This window comes from Ornithodoros turicata, chromosome 4, assembly GCF_037126465.1.
Source record: "Ornithodoros turicata isolate Travis chromosome 4, ASM3712646v1, whole genome shotgun sequence".
Classification (NCBI taxonomy): Eukaryota; Metazoa; Arthropoda; class Arachnida; order Ixodida; family Argasidae; genus Ornithodoros; species Ornithodoros turicata.
The window spans coordinates 20,504,542-20,526,762 of record NC_088204.1 but is presented as its reverse complement, the minus strand read 5'-3'; the positions used below and the strand labels follow the sequence as shown (position 1 = coordinate 20,526,762).

Here is a 22,221-nt window from a genome sequence, read left to right as displayed (position 1 = left end):
CTTAGCGAATTTTTAGCAGTAAACAAAAACGTACATTAGTTTGCAAATGTTCCTGTACCAGTCCATGGAATTTCACGCTGGCAACAATGATCATGGGCGACGTCACATTTGTCGATCTGTGGAATAATGTTGTCCACCTGAGAAGTGGTCCTGACCTGACCTGATATAACCTAACTTAACCTTAAACCTAATAACTATAAAGTATCTTTCTCCTTGCCACAAAGTTAGCAATCGTGATCGGCCGGGTTCGAACCTGTAACTTTGAGTCGCCATGGCGTAAGTCGCTTCCGACGTATACAGAACAATTTTTAGAGAGAATTTTACGTCCCATCTTGTATGCGGATCTTACAAGGCGGTTTGAGTATATTACAGAGTTCATTTGCGCGGCATCATATAAATGGGTATACGATTCTAGACACACTGCACTCTCAGAAAAAAGGGTGGAGTAGTTACACCTTTTAGGAGGTAATAGTTGTTGCATATGTTGTGCCTAAAAGGTTGCAAAGTTCTACCTGCTACCTACGAATGATAGGGTTACCGCTTCTGATTCGGCGAGCGAGGGGACGTACGCCTTTTTGTAGCAATTTGGATATATGATAATTGCTTTTACCACCATTTTACACCCTTTACCAGACGCTGCGTTGACCTAGGTGGTAATTATAAAAGTTACCTTTTCACACCCTTTTTTCTTAGAGTGTGTCTGTAGTAGTTTTGTGTGTGTTTCATGTATTGTGTTTGCATATGTACATACAGATGTACGTACCTAATTTGTAACCCTCTATCGTGTTATTTGTAACCTTCCCTCATGTAATGCACCAACGGGGCCCCTGAGGTACCGTCATGAATAAATAAATATGTCACATGAATGTCACAGCCATCATCTTGCCAACACATGTCTACTTTCGTGAACTGGCTGAACGTGTGCGCCATACGAGACGAATGCCGCTGTCCGGTAGTGGATCAGCAGCGCTGTTGCGCGGGATAATGTGCTGGTTACAATTACGAGGGCAAAAACTCACGGCACATTTCTTCGTCCGATCCGTCTTCGCAGTCTTCACTGCCATCACAGAGCCAACGCATCGGGATACACTCGTGGGTTGATTTGCAGGCGAACTCACGACTCCGACATTCTTCCTTCTCCCCTTGTCAACGTAGGACAGTAAGATTAGATTATACACCTCTGAACCATATTGACAGTCAAAAACACAGAAAATCACACTAGACCTCTACCCCAGAAACGTCATCAAGACTTGGTAGACAGACTGAAACCGAAAAAAAAAAAAAAAAAGGAAGGGGAAGGCTGGGTTCCACGAATGGTCACTTGTCCGCTGCCTCTTATAGACCCCTCCCTGTTTGTAAACAAATGACGTCATAGTGTTCGACAGCGTCACCAATTTAGTAGAATTGAACTACGCTCGAAGCTAAGGGCGAAAAAGGTCGCGCCCGAAAGCCACGGTCTTGAGGGGATCAGGATGGCCCCTGAAAGGGACGCGACCTTCGGTCCTGCTTTCTTTGAGGCAGCGAACAAGTGCCCAATCATGGAACCCAGCCACCCCATTCCGATTGGTTTCAGTTTCAGTCTCTCTACCAACGTCATGATGACGTTTCTCGGGTAGAGGTTTACTGAAAGAAAAATAGCACCCAAGTCGCGTCCCTTTCAGGGACCATGGTAAGCCCCTCGAGACCGTGCCTTTCGGGCGCGACCTTGTTCGCCTCTAGCTTCGAGCGTATAGTTCAACTCTACCTATTTGTTGGCGCTGTCGAGCACTATGACGTCATTTGTTTACAATCAGGGAGAGGTTTATTGTTGCGCAATACTATATACATGTGCGGTAGCAGATGTGAGACGGCATAACAGAAATAATCGGAATACACAGAATTGGACAGATACTTGTAAAAAAGAAAGTTATTCGATTGGTGCACCGGTTCGCGAATTATTTAGCCCGGGGATTTAACTGAGACACCCGTATACAGGGTGTCTCAGTTAAATCCCCGGGCTAAATAATTCGCGAACTGGTGCACCAATCGAAGAACGTTCTTTTTTACAAGTATCTGTCGGATACAACCTACAGGCTGCGCACCGTGTGAATGAGTGGGAAGCGCTCATTATTTAAATAAAAATTCAAATGAGTTTCGTGAAAAACATAACTTCTAAAGCAGGGCGCCGTCGGCATTAAAATGCCTACTACCCCTTTTGGGACCTTCAGTGGACACCTTTTAGAGAAAAATCTGCCACCGAAGCGGGTCATTGCGATCATAACAGAGAAAGGGCGCATATCAGTCAGATAAGCGGGGCGGGGACTGGCGTAGCGTGTTTGACGCTGTTATTTTTTCTCCAGCACTCCCCGTTGCGAAGTAAGCTCACGAACACGTAATTCATTGGTGGATAAGGGAGTGGAAGAACGTCCTTTTTCGCTTCACCGCTACCAGCCGCGACAAAAATATGTAAACCGAAACCAATTAATTACTGCAACAAATGACCCGCTTCGGTAGCAGATTTTTCTGTAAATGGTGTCCACTGAAGGTACCAAAAGACGCAGTACCCATTTTAATGCCGACCGCGCCCTGCTTTAGGAGTTATGTTTTTCAAGCAACTCATTGGAATTTTTATTTAAATAATGAGCGCCTCCCACTCATTCACGCGGTTCGCAGCTTGTAGGTGGTATCGGACAGATACTTGTAAAAAAGAAAGTTCTTCGATTGGTGCACCCGTTCGCGAATTATTTAGCCCGGGGATTTAACTGAGACACCCTGTATACACTGTTAAAACAGAACTTCACCACATAGCACGCATCTAGCCAACCATCATTCCAAACGATATCATTCTGTGTCCTAATTTGTTCAAAACAAGGAGGAGGCGCCTATCTGGGACAAGCATAATGTGTCTCATATAGGCGCCTCCTCCCATTTTCAACAAATCAATGCACAGAATGATATCATTCGGAGTGATGGTTGGCTAGGAGCGTCCTATGTGGTGAAGTTCTGTTTTGTGATAGGTCTGTTTTGTGATAGACAGTGATAGGTCTCGCTTCAGCGCAGCTCCTCAGTTACCCCCTTCCTCTCAGCCTCTGACGTAACCTAACGCGGCACATGATTGGCCGCGCCCCCAGCACAACAAACTGGACACGGAGAGCCCACGTGGGTCGGTTCACGTGGGAACGAAGCAACGAAGTAACAGCAACCACAACATGGAGCACGTTGGTTATTCCGCGCCGACCGGCGAGTGGAGGAACGCTGCCCACGTGATTTTTCCGCCCATTTCCCTCCTGCGCAGAAGTTCAACTTGCATAGAGTATGGCTGTTCCGCTCAGAATAATTACGTACGAATTTGTATATTTACGAGTAATGAATATTTACAGTGACTTCCATATTCTGGCACAGCTTTGTTGCGTAAAAGCCATTGTTTCGCGGCGCTTGAGACATGAGGGTCGTGCTCTTGTAAGAATGATAAAGCTATGTCCGACTAAGTTTGTGAACCGTGGATGAGGAAGTTGAACAAACACGTGGTACATAGAATAGAGTAAACGGAGTAGCACCTCTGACCGGTAATCAGAGGGTGTGGGTTCGAATCCCACTGCTGATAACATTTCTTCAAATGCCGTCATTCAACACAAGCATGTCGTTGTAGTCCTCGGAAAAAGGGGCTTACCTTCTTTGTCTCCGTTCAGAAGAGATTTCCTCGACTCTAGACGGAAACAAAGGAAACGACATTGCACGTGATCGGCCAAACACGACAGAAAATATTGACACCTCCGACGACACTAACCGACACTGTAGGCATGGCGCAGCTGTGTCTGAATAGTGTCTATATAAAAATTACCCCCATATATCACCGTTGCGACACTAACCGAGGCGACCAGCTGAGAGCAGCTAACTGAAGTCGCTGAGATAACCTCAATGATGATAAGCTAAAGGGGCACTAAAGTGTCAACATTTATCGAAACGGAATGACGACAGATGGCGTTACGTTGACACCTGCACAAAAGGATCGAGATTCATCCGTTGTGCCGTTCGTGATTTTCTCCCTCTTTCTCAAGAACGCCGACCATGAGGAGCGGGCTCTCATTGGCCAACGACGTTATCCAATCTTCGCAGGAGGTCGTTTGAGCAGACAAATCGGAGGCCAGTATCGGAGCGTATTGTCGCGCTCCCTGAGGTGGAGAGGGAAGGCCGACGAATCTTCGTACTTTAGTGCCCCTTTAATTCAAATGCATCGTAATAGTTTTCGTAATATCGTACGTATATCGCAGACAACGATACGGCAGGCAGCTTCTCCTGAATAGGAGAAACATAAGTGCTGAACTCACTGCAGTTGTCTTCGTCCGAACGGTCTTCGCACTCAGCTATTCCGTTACACACAGATGACTTGTCGATGCATCGGTTGACAGTAGCGCATTTGACGAGGGGAGTCACGCACCGAGCGCAGCTGCCTTCGTCGGATTTATCGGAACAGTCGAATTTTCCGTCACAGAGCTTTTTCTTCAAGACGCAGCTGCTCTGGTCGCTGCAGCTGACGAAGGGTTCGAGACATACCCGCTTTGCTGCGCATCAAAAAGACCTTCTATGACGTTTGCAACCTGAAACTGCAACATGAACAGGTCCAGCAAAAGCAGAAGGCGCTAGCTAACAAGGGACAGCGTAGTCGAGGAATTCTGGTGCATATCCGATTGAGAGCAGACGACTGCGTCACGTGACTCCAGCGTTCAAGTGGATACTGCAGTGATCCGATAAAGTTAGACGTATGTGTATTGAAGCAGAAACATCGATATTTCGAACAGGGACTGTCCTGTAGGAGAACATTAAAACAACATTATCTGTTCGTATTATCGGTGCCTGATGCTTCTCCTTCAACGAGTCCCTCATAGGTTGGCTAAAGCTGCCCTCTAAGCCTTTGCCGTCGGAATCCGAAAGCAGATATCCGAGAGCCGCTAGTTTTCGTGCACTTCCTTTACATGATGTTAGTATGCGGACGAGTTTCAACGGCTCCCACAGTTACACAAGGATAAACAGTCTATGGGCGTACTGAGAGGGGGCAAGAGGGGCGGTGCCCCCCTCCCCCCTGGAACTCCGAGGTCACTTGTGAAAATAGTGCGCCCTTTAGTCATCGGTCGTAATGATTTTTCTCATATGTCATGATAGGAACCTCTGAGCACTCACACAGCTCGCAACGTCCGCCTCCAGAAAAAGATGTGGTATAGGGGGGTGGGGGGTTGCACTCTTGCCGCCCCCCCTGGAAGCTCTTTGCCCCCCTTGGGAAAAAATCCTGGGAACGCACATGAAACAGTCCATATGTAATATACTTTCTGTATACTATCGGCCTCAGTAAAGGTGTACCATTCGGTTATTATGACTTATGTGAAGAAGTTCGCGACTCACTGCAATTGACTTCGTCGGATCCGTCTTCACAGTCTGCCGTTCCGTCGCACCTCCACTGGGATGGAACGCACGTCCTGGTCGTCTTGCAGGCAAATTCAGACTTCGTGCACTCCTCATCGAGTGCCTCGAACCTGCGGCTTCTTACGGCGCCCTCCGGCGGTAAACCTGCCCAATTATTATTACCGGTGTATCATATTTCAAGTGGTTAATTCACCTGAATGAATCGCAATTTTGTTACGTCACTTTTCGGTGTCAAACCTTTTTTGCTAGTGTAAGAAAAAGCATAAACACTGCTCACAAAGCCGAAGTTCTCGAGGATGGCGTATTGCGCACTTAGCAGACGACACTTAGCAGACGACACCGTCTGCGTCTTACGAAATATTTTGTGGCTGTGTCGCAGGGTGTTCCCCACGGTTAGCGGTGTACGTGAAGACACAACGTTGAGCGCTCGCGCTCACGTGGCAGCAGAAAGCTATGACATTTTTCGCATCTTCCGCTGGAGTATTCTGGAGAATGTCGCTCGTGTCAATACACGTAAGTCTCGTGTCTTCGGAGTCGTACAGAACTTATACCACTGCAAAACACTCTTCCCCTATGTGACGCCGAAGTGTAATAAAAATAATTTCTAGTTTTGAGAAGTATGAAGTCATATATGGTGCGCAACCTGCCCCATATCTGGCAACATTGCTCCTCGAAGGTAATTTGCCATGTCCTCACGACAGCTGCCGGAACCCTTCCAACGCAGTGTGGAGAGCGGAGACCAGAAGGTGCACGCGCTGTTGCTAGGGGACAGTCACCAGAGTTGGCAGTGGCGTCACCTGCTCTAATTGGGTTCTTGCGAAAATTCGTGCAAGTGTGTACAGTGATCCCTTGCGAGGTCGATTTATAATGCAAAATAAGTTAAATATTTTTTTAGCCCATAGTGGCACTTTAGCGCTTCTGCCAAGGAATCAAACTTTGCGCGACAGATTCAACCACGTCGTCTGCTGCGATATATCCGCCATCATAACCGCGTATTCACACGAGCGACATTCCCCCAAAATACTCCAGCGGAAGATGCCCAAAGCGTCATAGATTTCCGCTGCCGCGTATGCAATGGTATATGTCCTTTCGTGCTCTTCCAACAAATATCCTGCGGCTCAGACACAAGATGTTCCGTAGCATGAGGACGACAGGGCGGGTGGTGTCGTTAAGTTAAGGGACCGTTGATCTCGGTTCAAATGTTATTCGGCTGTTGGTGAAAAACCCTGCCTTAAAAACCTCCTTGCAAATCTCACCGCAGGTACGCTGCTACGATCACGCTTGAAAATGTGCGGTTCGTTCAGACCCTGCATTCAGACCCTACAGGTTTCAAGCATGCAAAGTACGCCCTCAACATTCATAAGTGTTGGCTGAACTGAACGAGCATTTATCTATCGCGAGACACATCATAAAACATGAGAAGGAAAACTGACCTGGAGATGAAGCACGTCCGAAGACAGGAGTGCGGGTGAATATCCTCGCTGCTGGTGACGGCTTCGGGGTATGAGGTCTCCTCTGAGGCGGTCCAACGTGTTCCGCACCAGGGTGCGGCTGCTTTGAAGTCTGGGGTCTTCGGTGACCGTCGTTTCCACCTGCAAGTGGCACTTGTTACACCGCTTGGTGGTATTTCAAGCGCCCAGCTGTGCCTAAACCTACTTAAACGCGAGGAGAAACTACACTCTTAAAAATGAACTTCACCACATAGCACGCTCCTAGCCAATCGGTATCTGCCCTGATTTGTTGAAAATGGGAGGGGTACGCCTTTCTTGTGACACTTACGCTGTTCATAATTGTCACAAAAAAGGCGCATGCCTCCCGTTTTCAACAAATCGGGGCAGATAACGATATCATTCCAGATGATGGTTGGCTAGGAGCGTGCTATGTGGTGAAGTTCATTTTTTTGGCTATAGTCGTGACGATGCCCACTTGAGTGCGGCCAACAACGGCAAGCTACCTCGACCCCCCCCCCCCCCCCCCTCATTGACATCAGTATATCTGCGTGCGGCCTTCGGTGTAAGCTACAATCCCAACCACGTCCCAACGACGCACGAAGTTCCTCCTCCTAATACTCTAATGACAAGTACAGGGTGTATGCAGAAAAACGTGACCCGCATTTAGGCACATAGCTTGTTGCCTACCTAACTAACGAGCTTCCGGTGGCGCACGACGGCGCATTTATGCGTGCGAAATCTGCAGAAAAATTGTGGAAGCCATATTCAGCTTAAAAAATAAACGGAACAACGAAAACGTCGGCTTCCGTGCATCAGAATAGGGCAACATGGTGGACAACAGGGTGTATGTGAAAGGGCAGCATGGTGCACGTAGGAGAGTTGTGTTCAAGTACCGCTAGGGAAGCTATCGGTGCATAAATCGAAACGAGGTCCCACATGGATGCTCATCGGCAGTACCCCTAGCGGTGCCTGCACATAACTCTCCTGAGACCGAAATGCACTACCATGCACTGTCATGACCGCCCTATTCTAATGCATGGAAGCCCATGCTTTCGCGCTGTTTATATTTTTACACTGAGTATGGCTTCCAGGATTTTTTTGTAGCTTTCGCACGCATAAATACGCCGTCGTGCGCTACCGGAAGTTCCTCGGCTAAGTAGCCAACGAGTTACATGTAAAAATGCGCGTCACGTTTTTCTGCACACACCCTGTACAGTCGTACATAAGTATACGTCTCCGTTCGTAAAGACTCGGCGCTCCGTATACATGCCGTTGTCATCGCTTCCGCTTTGGTGGCAAAACGGCATCCGGTTTCACAGGAAACACGCTCTGCGCCAACCACTGTGCCGATTGATACAGTTATCGCTTCTGATTTGAGGAGAGAGAGGGCCGTATACGCCTCTTTGTGGCAATTCAAATTGCCACAAAAAGATATACGCCTCCCGTGTTCAACAAATCAGGAAAGCTATAGGTATAATTCTGCATGGCGGCTGGTTCCGAGCGTCCTTAGTCGCGGAAGGACCGGAAGTCTTCGTTGCGCCAGAAGTTGTGGTGGGGGCTTGTTTACGTTTACACGAAAATGTCATGTATAGCAGAGCCTTCCCGAAGTCTTTATGCGAGCAAATTAGTATAATCCGTTCTCGTTCCGGGTTTGATCACCGCCGCCAAATCTGCACTGCAGTACCAACAGGCGGAGACAGAGCCTTTCTGTTGTCACTGAGGGGCCTTTTTCATCCGGGACAAAGGCAATTCAATCGTGCGTTTATATTACCCTCGAAACCCCCGGAATTCTTTTCGCTGTTCCTTTTCTTCCTCAGATACCGTCTTGTAATCTTATGCACTGCAAAAGCAGAACTTCATCACATAGCACGTTGAAGGCCAACCATTGCACAGAATACCTTTATCACTCGCTTTTAGCCAATCAGCGGGCAGAACGATATCGTTCGGGACGGTGACTGTCTAAGAGCGTGTTACGTGGCGAAGTCGTTTTTCGAGTGCGGTAGTCCGTGATTTCAAAAAGCGCGCCAACTCCAACCATTATTCTCTACACTTCTCACTTCTCGTCTACGTACTGGAAGTGCTTTAGTGCTTTAGTGCTGAAGCGGCGAAAATAGCAAGAACATCTATAGTAATTTTATAGGTACAGCGTGCGCTGGACAGTTTCTAGTGTCTGCAATGAACCTGCCGGAATTCCTATGGTTGCCGCAGATCAGCGAGATAAGAACGACTACACACTCTAAAAACAGAGCTTCACCGAATAGACCGCCTGCGCTAACCATTGCCACGAATGATAGGGTTATCGCTTCCGATTCGATGAGAGAAGGGGGCGTACGCCTTTTTGTGACAATTTGGGTATATGGTAATTGCCACAAAAAGGCGTACACCTCCCTCTCTCCTCGAATGAAAAGCGATAACCCCATCGTTCGCGGCAATGATTGGCGCACTACGTGCTATGCGGTGAAGTTCTGTTTTTAGAGTACACTGCTTACCCAAATTCAACGGCATGTCCTCGAAGAAATCGGGTGTATTGTTGGCACTGCCATCTGGTTAGAAACGAGAGAGAGAAAGAGAGAGAACTGGCAGGTATGATGCAAATCACAGTGGCATGGTAGTATCAACAACAGCGAAAGAGCTATTTATTTGAGCTCGCCTGCCGCAGTAAGATCCTCTATACGTACACGCCCTACGATGGCCCATACTTCCGCTACTTATCTCCGCACAGACAAGCGCAGTAGCGCTTTCACTCCTGCTACGACGACGAGAAGACGGTACTCTTCACATGCCCTGACACACGAAGCGACAGCCGCCGCTGCCACTTTTTCTCTGAGGCACGTGACGCCAACGTGACTTTCCGGAATGACCAATGTGCATGGCACGCCTTTTTCTCGTTCCTTCGCGTTATCTAGCGCCAAAGGAGAGAATGGTTTCGGCGCGATGCGACGTACGGGATAGGATTTTCACGAAATTGAGCCCTTAAAGGGGTTGCGAGTCCAATCTCGAATATTACACGAAATCATGGTTGAAATGTAGATTGATGGGTATCAAAAGTCTCCGTCCGTGTGCTCCCGCGTCATGGAGTTATCCCACGGAGATCCTTTCACTCTTGGCCCGCCTCCTCCTCGTCCGACCTCGGTATGACGTAGTAACGAGTGCGCAACGGAAGTGCGTAGTATCCCGTCCTCATGTCGAAACCTGTAAATGGGAACGCGGCGAACGCTGGGACGCGGCACGGCAAAGTGCTCGCAACGGAAGCGGGTGAGCGGAAACGCTATGACGTAGAGCCATAGAGCAACCAGTCAAAGCGAGGATTCCCGCCTATTTCATGTGCTCGACACCGCTTAGCGCCACGGTCGGCGAGGCCTAGACAATGAGATTTTTAAAACTCGGTAGCATAAAAAAATAGGATGTGGAACTTTGCGCGTGTTCGATGCGTGCACTGTTAGAAATGAACTTCACCGCATAGCACGCTCCTAGCCAACCACAATCTCGAATGATATCGTTATCGTCCCTGATTTGTTGAAAACGGGAGGCATACGACTTTTTTGTGACACTTATGATAATTGTCACAAAAAAGAGTACGCCTCACGCTTTCAACAAATCAGGGCAGATAACAAATACCATTCGAGATTATGGCGGTGGATCGAGGTGAAGTTCATTTCTAATCGTGTGTGGTATCTCAACCCCATGCCATGTCCTGACGTTATAGGCAGTCAGAGCTTCGTTTATCTGCGTCGTGCACGAACCTAATATGAGGCCTGCAGTATGGTCGACAAAATGTGCACCACCCGGAGGTATTGATTGTACGGCGTTCGCCAAGATAAACTTCGGGGCTTGTAAATAAGATAAAACAAATAGGAGCAGTGTCGGGAAGAGTAGATGTTACAGGACGTATTATGCCCCAAAATTTTATGTCGATACTGCCACTTGGTCAGTTTCTCTGCGTATAAAACGTGAAAATTAAAAAACCGCGGCTGCAAAACATTCGCAGTCGTTATACCTGTGTTTCAGCTCCTTCCGTCAGATGGCGACACAGTCGAGCGCGGCGTTGCAGGCGACTTCGCACAGTTGTCCTCTATAGAGCCCTGCACGGGCAGACTTTTCCGGGCCCGACCCGGCCCGAAATTTATAAGAGAAGACACGGCCACAAGCATAGAAGAACTCTGTTCAACACCACAACAGCACGAGACCAAATTAAATCCAGGATGCACGCGGGCAAGCGCATTATCGTTACATTACCAAGTTTTTGAGGAGGTAGAGGATGCTGTCGACGAACTCCTCCCAATCCTTAGCCCCCTCACCAAGTTTTGCGAACGTGTTTTTGAAATATGTGAGGAGTCAGGAGCAATGAAGTGGCTTGGAGGGTCGAATCATACGGATAACGCAATGTCCTTTGCTTGTTTTTGCAAATATATGCACAGGAATGGCGCAAGGACGTGATGATATGAACTAATAGTCCTGGAATAGTCCTACACTGTTAAAACAGAACTTCACCACATAGCACGCTCCTAGCCAACCATCATACCGAATGATATCATTCTGTGTCATGATTTGTTCAAAACAGGGGGGAGGCGCCTATCTGGGACAAGATAATCTGTCCCAGATAGGCGCCTCCTCCCATTTTCAACAAATCAATACACAGAATGATATCATTCGGAATGATGGTTGGCTAGGAGCGTGCTATGTGGTGAAGTTCTGTTTTAACAGTGTATTAGTCAATGGAATTAGCTGCGTGACACAGTCGAGCCTGACTCTCGGAAACATGTTTGTCGGCCTGGGCCCGGCCCGGCCCGGCACGCCGTGGTGACGTCTTTTGCCGGCCTGGGCCCGGAGCACTCAACCAACCGGGCCCGTGCAGGGATCTAGTCCTCTGCATTGAGTTCCACTGGTTCACTTCGTTTCGATATCGTCTGCAACGCCGCATTCAACCGTTTCGCCATCTGACGGAAGGAGTTGAAACACGGGTATCGCAGATTCGAAATGTTAGGCAGCGGCGATTTTCACGATTTATCCACAGAGAAATGGACCATGTGGCAGTATACGTCCTCTAACATCTACTTTAGGTTTCCGACAATGTTTCTATTTGTTTTATCTCCGTTACAAACACCGAACCCTGTACTTCCACTTCACGAGTCATTTCAAAGCAGCAACGACTCACTGCAGTGCAATTCGTCGCTATGGTCATCGCAGTCTCCGACGCCGTCACAAATAGCAGTGCTCCGAATACATCTTTCTACTTGGTTGATGGAGCATTTGAAAAGTCCTTTGCGGCAATGAAGTTTAACGCAGCTCTGTTCGTCGCTTTGGTTCGGACAGTCCGGGTGGCCGTCGCAAACACGGATAGGATTAATGCAAGTCCTTCTATCTCCACACGGCACGTCGGGTTTCGTGCAACCTGAACGAAAGGAATGAGTTGACTGTCTGCGGAGTAGTAGGCAGACAGGATTTTTCTTTTTTTTTTTTGCTCTTACCGTGCGGAAGACGAGCCAGGAAGCCTGCGAATTCGTTGTGCATGATCTTTTGATCATCGTCTAAAAATTAGGACGTCGTATGACTATTTTGTCGCGTGAGTTTATAGTCTAGGAAGCACGTATCCCCACGAAGTATTCTAGTGTTAGGGGAGGGAACTCACTGGACGCAAGATCCGCCGCGTCTTATGCTGAGCATTCGCACGACGTTGCAGTATCGGCTTCAGCCGGCATATATCAGATGACACCATTGACCCTGTCGTCTGCTGCGGCGTATCCCGCGGCTCAGCCACAAGATACTCCGTAGCAGACGACACGAAAAGACGCTGACGTTGTCATCTGCTAAGTGTCGTCTGCTAAGTGCGCCGCTCCAGATATTCCGGCACCGTGTGAATGCTCAACATAACACAGAGCGGAACTACGGCCCAGTGGGTATTTTTTTCCTTTTTCTTCCACTGGAATCTTTCGTGAGGATGTCACTCGTGTGAATGCCCAGCAATTGTAATGTTCCTTCCTACCTGTGTCACCCGTGGCATTGACTGACTGGATTGGCTTCCATGCACCCTTCGTTGGTACTACCGTGGTTGTTCCTGGAACAACCCATTTACACCGTCAGGATAAAATAAGTGTGCGCGTGTGTGAACGTTGAGTGTGCACGGACGAAAATGTTTGAATGAATGTGGCCAGAGTGAAGGTGGGTCCGCGTCTCCTGAAAGGATCATCACTATATATGTCGATGAGAACGCGATGCCGGCGTTGTGTAATGGTAGCACGCTTGACGAGATATCAGAGTGGTTTTGTGCTCTATTCCCACCACCCGTCTCATCTGCCGCTCTTGGGATGATGTAGCTGATCGATTATTCTGAATTGATGTTGTTTAATTCCGGCGCTAACGCTACGATATCTATAGGGCGCCGAGTACTGGTGACTATATAAAACACGGATAATTAATGTAAAATCCCGATTATACTCAAAAAGAATACACACAAAAATATCGAATTAAAATCACATCCCTTAACTAGCCAATTTCTCGTACAGAAGTTAAAGTGTACGAACTCGCTACTGGCAAGATCTCTGTGGAATATTAACAAAAAATTGTGTAAAATGCATAGTGTACACATTTTGTATTTGCGCAATGCATTCGTTTAAAATACACTAAGCGCCATGAAATGACGCTTAATGTAAGCAAACCTGGTTTTGCCCCAAATGGTTGTCCCGCTCAGTTGTATCCCATGCGAACAATCCGAAAGTCAACTTTACATCAGCATATCACCGAGCGGTGCTATACTCCCGATATCCGATACAGAGGATGGTGCTCAGGCGTTTGTACTCGGTATACATAGTGTGTGGCCAGGATATAGATACCTGTAGAGGGGCTAAAAGGGGGCTACATAACGATTCCTTCGGTGTAAAACCTTTGACCCCACGCCTACTCTAAAAGTACCCCGAGAAATAAAGAACTCACCATCATTCAAGATTCTGAAGCTTTTCGAACCCTGCGTCGTTACCTGCGTTATCGATTTAACTATATCAATTACGTTAGTTATCACACCGCCCTAGTGTTAAACAAACATTGTGTGCTGGTCTTCAAGTTTTCCATTTGCGCGGTGGAGGAGTCAGCTCTTCTAACCGTTATCTTCGGGGTTTCGAGACCGATTCCTGAAAGAGTTGCAGGTAGGCTTTTTTCGGTGACAACTCCACGAGGGTATACTCCCGGACACAACATTTTCGAACCCACTGATGGGCTTTATAACACGTCCGTGCAAGTACCAGGCCTCTGTCGTACCTACCTTTTGCAGCATTCCCGATGCCCTTCTGGAGCGGCTGAAGAAGTGGCGCAGTCGGGTCCGCTGAAATGGGAAAACAATTATCGAGCGTCTTCCTAAAACAACGAATATACTACGTCACAGTTTAAAATGACTTCACCGACTACGAACGCTCCGTGGCGCCATGCTTAAAGGTTGTATTCATTCGAAAGTAATCGAGCCAGAAGGCATTGGCGTGAAGCCATATGACCGGCCATTGAAGGTGACTAATAACAGTTGAACGACATGTTCTGTTGGGTTAGAGACATTGGGTTCATGACTGGTAAATCCATGTAGAACAACAATTATTCGTGGACGCCAAGGATGTCAGTGGCTTCCTTATCAACGAACATAACCCGGACAATAATTTAGCAACATCGTAGGACAAAGAAAGTTTTTCTCTTTCACTGTGTTGGATGGGCGACAACGACAATTTTTTGTCCAGGTGGCCGTGCGAACACTCATGCGCACCCGCGTGCTACTGTTCTTTATTAAACCTGTAACACTTCCAGCACGTAGTCGTTTTCGTTTTTCCTGCCACTCTACAGGTTATGGGCCCATTGAGCTGTACGAATAGGCTGCGATTTTCATTTCGTTCTTCTCTTGGAAGAGAATGACACGCCGCCAAGTTTATGCTAGTAAAGTCGACGGATGGAAACTACCAAGCCTGGAAATTCAAGATGAAGATGTTGCTATGGTTCCCGAAGATACTTAAGCCTCCGTAGGTGATGCTCCATTTGCCATTTGCCCAAGCACCATTTGCCTTAGCATTGACGACAATGCCACTGTCAACTGTTTCCGACTGCAACAGGAAATAGGGCTTCTACCGGGCACAATGAAGTAACCACTCGCTGACTTCCGATCCACCAAGTTTCCTGCCCAGTCCGCATCGACGTAGCAGAACAGTTTGACATGCCTCAAGTCTCAGCTTTAGCGCTCTTGTGTTCTTTAGATATCGGAGCAGTGTTTTCACAGCGCTCCAGTCCCGCTGACGTGGAATACTGGCACGACGGCAAAATATTTCTATGGCACAGGAGATGTCCGGCCGTGCAGTGGTACTCAAGTCGTAGTAGTGGTACTGCTTGACGGTAGTATAGATCGTGTTATCCTGTGAGCTTCAAATAATTTGAGTCCATCGGTGTGGGACTGCCCTTTGCGCCCGACAGGCCGTAGATAGAGTCACTAAACAGGGAGCATAGTAGCGACACTGAGCCACGCCGGCGAGCCAGCCCGCCATCTTGAGTCAGGCGCGGCTGCGTCGCCTAGCAATGGGACGCCGGTCTCCCCATTCTCCGGTGGAGAACAACGCGCAGTCGAGCCAGCTCGCAACCCAGGAAACCTGTTTTGGATGGAAGTGACTCAACATGGACGACGAGTTCCCGGAAGGAGAAACCACGTGATACGATCGGCCCAATCGCGGACTCCGAACGGCGGCTCCGGCGCGGAAAGGGAATGCAATACTCTGTACCCCTATTTAGTGACTCTAGCAGTACTTGTGGATAAGGACGTCGATCTTTTAATGCGAATCATTCTTTAGATACTAACACCGAAAAAGCGTTTTGTTACGGAGCGGCAATACACACTCCTTCACAATAGCACCCGATTGCCTACGCGCAAGGAGCGCGCGTACACAGAGCGGTAGCACGCACTCGTCCACATTCGCATCCAGAACAATGCAAAACCGATTTCTAAGTGGCGCGCAGCAGTGGCGCTGACGTCAATGACTGCGTCATAAACCATTTATGAAACCCGGTTTTGAGGCACTCGTTGTGTCAGATAAGATGGGGCCTCGCGATCGGCCACCACCCGCAGAAGAGGAGCTCCGCGACCGGAAACTGCGTACGGCAATGGGACAAGACCAAGTCTGTGTTGCTTCTGCACCGTTCTGGCCCACGAGAGAAACTCGTATTCTCAACCCAATACTGAAACACGAGGGTAATAAGGTCGGAAATAATGCAAAGGTGTTGCCGGCGCAATTGCGTCCTTGTATTCATAGTGAGCTGCGTCGTGAGTTGCGATGTGGCTATCTGTCATCGTAACAAAATCGCTGGCCCCTTTTTGTACGCGACGTCGTGAGTCTTCACACACGATGCCTCGCATATCGTAGAGAACCAGCGAAGTAGTTTGTGCAAGATTTTTTTTGGTCTGGTGAAGCAGAAAGCTCCGATCTTGGGTCTTCTCGATTTCAATGCCGTTGTCCTCTGTCTCAAAGGTCTGATTGAGTTCCCATCCGACATCAGCAACGAACGTCGGTGTTTTCATGACAGATCAGCACATCGTCTACATATAGTAACACATACAAATGCGTTGTGCCTACAAACTTGGAATATAAACATGGATCCGCTTGGCTACGTCGGTTTACGCGTTCAGGGAAGACCCTGTTTGCCTTGATATTCCAATCTCTGGCTACCTTCTTGAGACCGTAAAGGGATTTTTGCAACTTACACACAAGGTGTCCCTGAACCCCCCCCCCCCCCCCCCTGCAACAAACTTTTTCGGTTGCTAAATATAGCTGTCTTCTTCGACATCGCTGTGGAGGAAGGCTGTTTTCACGTCGTAGTGCCGAACGTGAAAACGCCGTGTCGCTGCGAGAGTTAGAAGTACTCGCAACGTGGTCAGTTTGACCACGGATGTGAAGGTAACGAAGTAATCTTCACCAAATGTCTGCGAGTACCCCTGAGCAACCAACCTTGCTTTATAACCTTCTCAGTTTCCGTCGTTGACCCGCTTGCATTTAAATGTTCACTTACAGCCAAAGGGCCGTCTGCCTTGTGGCAGGCACGACAAGGGCTCAGGTATGAAGCTGCTCTAGGGACTCAAATTCTTCCTCGGCTTCCCCCGACCGTTGGCTTCTGTCCGAATGAGGTAATTTTTGCATGTCCTTGCAGCTCGCATGATCAGTGACGGATTGAACCGAAGACATATATGCCAGACGATCCCGGGGTACACCACTGCTGGTTCTCTCCGAACGGCGAAGTGCAGTCACTTGACCCTCCTCTATAGTTGGACTGGTGAACGCGGCGGCGGAGGTGGCGTTCACACATCGACCTCCAATTCAGTGGAAGGGCCTGGGGACTGCTCAATGTGACAGGAAGGCTCTCGGCTCTGGTATCTTGCAGGGTCGTGCCCATTGGAAGATGCATGAGCAGCTTGTATGCAAAAAAGTATCGGTGACTGACGTTTCGTCGAGGACTGCGCTGCGTGTCGCTTTGACCTTGCGGGACCCTTTCACAAGAGTCTTATATCCTTTGAGTTTCACTGAACCTAACCAAGGCTCCTTCAATCGCGCACGCGTCCCACTTGTGACGTTGCTCTTTGGGGACATGCATGAGCGCTCTGGTCCTGAACATTCTTAGGCAGTTCCAGGTTCGGTCTCCGGTTGTGCCGCAATTCACAGGCAGTTCTGTCAGGCCTGCTCGGCAATCGGTTCTAGATCTAGCAGGCCGTGAGGATAGCTTCGCCCTAGTAGGTCTTGGGTAAGTACGCTCCAAACAGGACGCTACGCGCGCTGTCACGAGGCTGTTCTTCCATTCAGCGGCGCAGTTCTGTTGCGGGTTCTAAGGGACGGACGTGTGTAGTTGAACACCGCGCTGGTGGAGAAGCTATATCGTCTTGTCACCAGTATACCATTGCCAGCACGAAGGATGTTCGGATAACGTGTGCCAACACACATGCGACATGTGCCAAAAAGTTCGGAGGGGACTTTGGACGGCAACAAATACAAAACTGTGTACCTGGAGTAATCATCAGTGAAAGTCAAGAACCGGTTTCTGCTTGGGGTCAAAGTTCGCATCGGTCCATACAGATCCGTTTTAATTAGATCAAACACCTGTGCAGATCGTGATGCAGCGACTTTGGGGAGCGATGACCTCTTCATCATCCCTTTCAAGCAACTTGTGCACTTCAGCTGATGCTCGCATACATTTATGCTAATCCCATGTGCCAAACTTTGTGTCTAAGTTTCTCACAGCTTCGGGGTCTCGATGCCCTAAGCGATGATGTCATACATGGATACACTCCCGGTGACTGGTAACCTGAGTGAGATATGCTCGCTCAGAATTCCCTGTTACAGGTCGATAGAGCTAGTTCTGAATGGTGCCAGTAGCGACGGTACTCTTGCCTTTAGTGATGATGCAGTGATCGTCATGGAACAAGACTTCTCACCCCAATGCTGTCACCTTCTTAACCGACTGAAGATTACACTCAGGTGACGGGACGTAGAGAGCACCGGTGACTCGCACTTTGTTGAAGACTCCATTGTATTTGGAGTCAGGTCCCCATCGCCCACTCCTTCGAAAGAGACACGCTGTCCAATGAGCCACGGTAACGACCTCATGCTTCAGCGTAAAACCTGCTCTGAAGAAGGTCCGGTCGTTGCACATGTGGCTCGTCACGCCAGAGTCGATATACCAACCACTTTTATAGGTACTCTCGCCAAGTAGAAAGTAAACGTCGGGAGCGGTCGTGTTACCACCCTTACCCTTTGCTTAGGTTGCTGTTTAGAAGACCTCTGTCTTAGTCCTATGCGTGCAGGGAGTCTTTCCTCAAGTGGCCAGTCTTCTTGCAGAAGTAGCACTCCATAGTTGCATCGGTAGCTTTTTCCTTGCTGTATGCTGCGGTCGGCAGTGCGGTTTACTCTTGCTTTCTTTACTTGTCCACGAGTTTGCCCTTCACATATTCTAGTGTGATATCATCGTCTGGTCGAGCGTCAAGAGCAGTGACTAGTGTCTCGTACGTATCTGGTAGGCTACTGAAGAGAAGAGCAGACACTTGAGAATCGGCGATCTCCTGACCAATACATCTTAGGCGCTCTACAAGCTCCAAAGTGTGCCTGATGAACGTGTGCGTCTCGTCTTTTGTTCCAAGTCTCGACTGGTATAACTTATTGCTCCTTATTGCTGAGGATGGCTCGCTCGTGTACCTTGCGGAGTTCCTGCCACATCTCCCGTGCCGATTTGCAATTACAGGTATGGGCAATTTGGCTGTCGTCAACGGAAGCAGAATACGTTTCGGCCACACATGCATCTCAGGAGATACTCCGGATGCGGCAGCTTCTGTCAGACTTCGGGCACAGCATGAACAAACCTACTTGCATCTACGAAGATAGCCAGGGATGCATCAAGATGGCCCTTTGGTGAGGGGATCCGATATAGAACTAAGTATATCGACGTCCGCCACCATCATTTACGTGACTTGGTCGCACGCAAAGTGGTCAGCCTCCAATATTGCCTAAGTAGGAACATGATAGCAGACGGCCTAACACGTCCAGCAGGTAGTTCCTTCCGTTTTTGCTGCCACGGTTAACCCGCAAGGCCAGGATGTATCTAATTAGGAAAATGGAGTAATATAATAAATCCCAGTTAGTTCTCAACTGATCGATCGATCCATTAGGTGCGAATCGAGTTGGTAGCGACTCCTGGCGTCCCTCGCTCCTCCTCCTCTCCTTTGTCTTCAGTCCTCGTCAGGGTAACTTACAAGACGAAGACTCCAGACTGTCCAGTCATGGCTTTCTCGGCGCATAATTTTCCAAATAAAACTACGGTCCACCGGTTACAAACGGTTACGCCATGGCAATAAAAGGTACGGAAGGTGTCACCCTTTTGGAAGGCATATCGATAGGCGAAGATGACTAAGACGACGAGGCCCACGACAACCACAAGGCCGATCAAGACAGTCGTCGATGGACCAGTTTTCGACGTTGACTGCTCCGGTCTCCTGAAAGCATCGTTAACACGTCAATCGATAAGACCTACACTGGAAAAAGGACTGTACACTGTAAACTGAAAAACACCCTTATGGGTGTAAATGGTTTGTCCTATAACTGACACCTCTTTTTACACCATATGGTCTTAGAACACCCTTTTCAGAGGGTGTATTTTGTGTAAGACACCCTTTGAAAGGGTGCTTTTCCTTGAAAATGCCTTCTTTTGCACCCTTTAAACACCCTTTTAGGAGGGTGTTTAACAACTTTACACCCTCCTAGAAGGGTGTTTAAAGGGTGCAAAAGAAAGCATTTTCAAGGAAAAGCACCCTTTCAAAGGGTGTCTTACACAGAATACACCCTCTGAAAAGGGTGTTCTAAGACCATATGGTGTAAAAAGAGGTGTCAGTTATAGGACAAGCCATTTACACCCATAAGGGTGTTTTTCAGTTTACAGTGTACGCACCACACCACTACGATACTAAATTCGGGCGTAGTTCCGTAGTCGGGCTTGTGGCTTTTAAAAATTAGTGAACGTGTTTAAAAGCAAAATAGCGCATTGAATTGTAAGAAGGCTATATACCGAATATAACAAAATAAGACTTATAAACATATATGCTCTAGAAGGTTTTTATATGCATTTGACCATCTGAAGCACTTCTAGCGCAGGAGAAACACGGCAATGCTAAGCCGGACGGCCAACTTAATTGCAAAAGGTCGTTGGGTTGGTTTAGGCCAGCTCACTTTAGTGAGGTTGTGTCAGTTTGGGTTTGACTGATTGAAGATCCGGGTGCGCCCCCCTCCCCTAAAAAACGCAGTGTAGACTGTGCGGGCATGAGACTGTGCGGCCGATTGGGTCCTGAGAACCTCAATAAACATGGCGGATCAGAAACCGGCGGTAAATTTTTATTTCTATACGTTTCGGACGACATACGACGCTGATCCTTGCTTCATCTTATCGGTTATTTTCTCTTCTTTCTGGTAAAATCATCTGTTATTTGATGTTTATTTCCGTTTGTTAAAAAAAAGTCATAAGCGCGGCTACGGAACTACATCCCTAAATTGAAGGGACTCATTCGTGATCATGACGGAGCGAAACCTATAGTTCGTGCACCTTCCCCCTTCTCTCGCCAAGAAGCGCGAAAATGCGGAGCGCCTTCCCATTGGTTTCCTCAAAAGATGTCCAGCGATGATTGGGCAAATCGTTTGAGAATACCAACGGGAGGCCGCTCTGGAGGGAAAGCGCGGCTTCGTTCGCGCATAAATCACGGACAACGCAACGTGACTTTAGTTTATTTCGTATTGCTTTTAAGGTAACAGCATCTTTGGTTCCGCAAGGGAAAGGTACTTTCAGTTACTGCCACATGGACAGATGAGTGCTTACGAATGAGAGCTTGTCACCAAGTTCATTTTCGTTACTTTTTTTTACACTCAATTGCACTCTAAGAAAAAGGAGTAATTTTAGTCCTTCTCGGGACTAAATGCGTTGGATCAAAAATTTGTCACTTTAGGGAGTAAATGTACGGGACTAAATGAATACCACAGAGCTTCGCATTTCACGCGCTGTTCTAATAAGAGTCGCAGGTACGTAATTTGTGTCTATGAATGAAGAGAGCTCGAATTAAACCGTCAACCGTGATATGTCGAGTGATATAAAACCTTGCAACATGCATATATATATATATATATATATAAGGAAAAAAAGAGCCAGAGCTCTTTGGCTGCACGTATAGCAAATGTTTGTAACTCAAAACGTCGCCATGCCAGTACTGGACAGCTGTTTCGGCCTTGTTGGGCCTCATCAACAGTACGCAGGCAGGCAACGTTTGAGTGGATGGCGTCAGAAGGTCACGTAACACGTGATTCCTCCCGTCAGGGTGAGATAACTCACTCACTGAAAGACCAGAGCAAAGCCAGTGAAGTATAAAAGGAAAAAAATAGCCAGAGCTCTTTGGCTGCACGTATAGCATATGTTTGTAACTCAAACGTCGCCATGCCAGTACTGGACAGCTGTTTCGGCCGTGTTGGGCCTGCCAGTACGCAGGCAGGCCCATGATGAGGCCCAACAAGGCCGAAACAGCTGTCCAGCACTGGCATGGCGATTAATAATTACCGACACCCTTTAACATATAAAGTTCCACAGTGCCAGACGTCGTATGGGTTCCACAGGTTGCAATATAATTTAGTTAGATTACTCAATGATAATACATGCGATTTGCTGTCTTTACACAGAAATGATTTGCTAACATATTTTTGTAATTTAGAATAATCACTGCTGTATATAAACGTTACATTGCTGTAGCATGGGTAAGGTTCAAAGCTGATCTTTGTTTCATTCGCTATTTATTATTATTGATGATTGAGTGACATTTCTGTACTTGTTTATCATTGTGCATAGTGTT

The 22,221-nt window shown here is 47.9% G+C and overlaps 1 protein-coding gene across 4 annotated transcripts in view; it reads right to left on the bottom strand.

The window, feature by feature from the left end:
- The window catches only part of LOC135391289 (low-density lipoprotein receptor-related protein 1B-like), a 45,516-nt gene that overhangs the window by 15,683 nt on the left and 7,612 nt on the right, over positions 1 to 22,221 (bottom strand). For 3 of the 4 annotated variants that reach the window (XM_064621498.1, XM_064621499.1, XM_064621501.1), the window contains exons 3-15: positions 19,715 to 19,833; positions 14,104 to 14,163; positions 13,886 to 13,972; positions 13,779 to 13,838; positions 12,832 to 12,903; positions 12,317 to 12,376; positions 12,004 to 12,240; positions 9,338 to 9,391; positions 6,831 to 6,989; positions 5,377 to 5,541; positions 4,308 to 4,541; positions 3,650 to 3,685; positions 1,020 to 1,142 (exon numbers count right to left, since the gene is read on the bottom strand). In XM_064621498.1, the coding sequence (XP_064477568.1) occupies positions 1,020 to 1,142; positions 3,650 to 3,685; positions 4,308 to 4,541; positions 5,377 to 5,541; positions 6,831 to 6,989; positions 9,338 to 9,391; positions 12,004 to 12,240; positions 12,317 to 12,376; positions 12,832 to 12,903; positions 13,779 to 13,838; positions 13,886 to 13,972; positions 14,104 to 14,163; positions 19,715 to 19,833 (1,466 nt within the window). The remainder of the gene's footprint in view (positions 1 to 1,019; positions 1,143 to 3,649; positions 3,686 to 4,307; positions 4,542 to 5,376; positions 5,542 to 6,830; positions 6,990 to 9,337; positions 9,392 to 12,003; positions 12,241 to 12,316; positions 12,377 to 12,831; positions 12,904 to 13,778; positions 13,839 to 13,885; positions 13,973 to 14,103; positions 14,164 to 19,714; positions 19,834 to 22,221) is intronic. The other variant, XM_064621500.1, reaches the window with a different exon arrangement.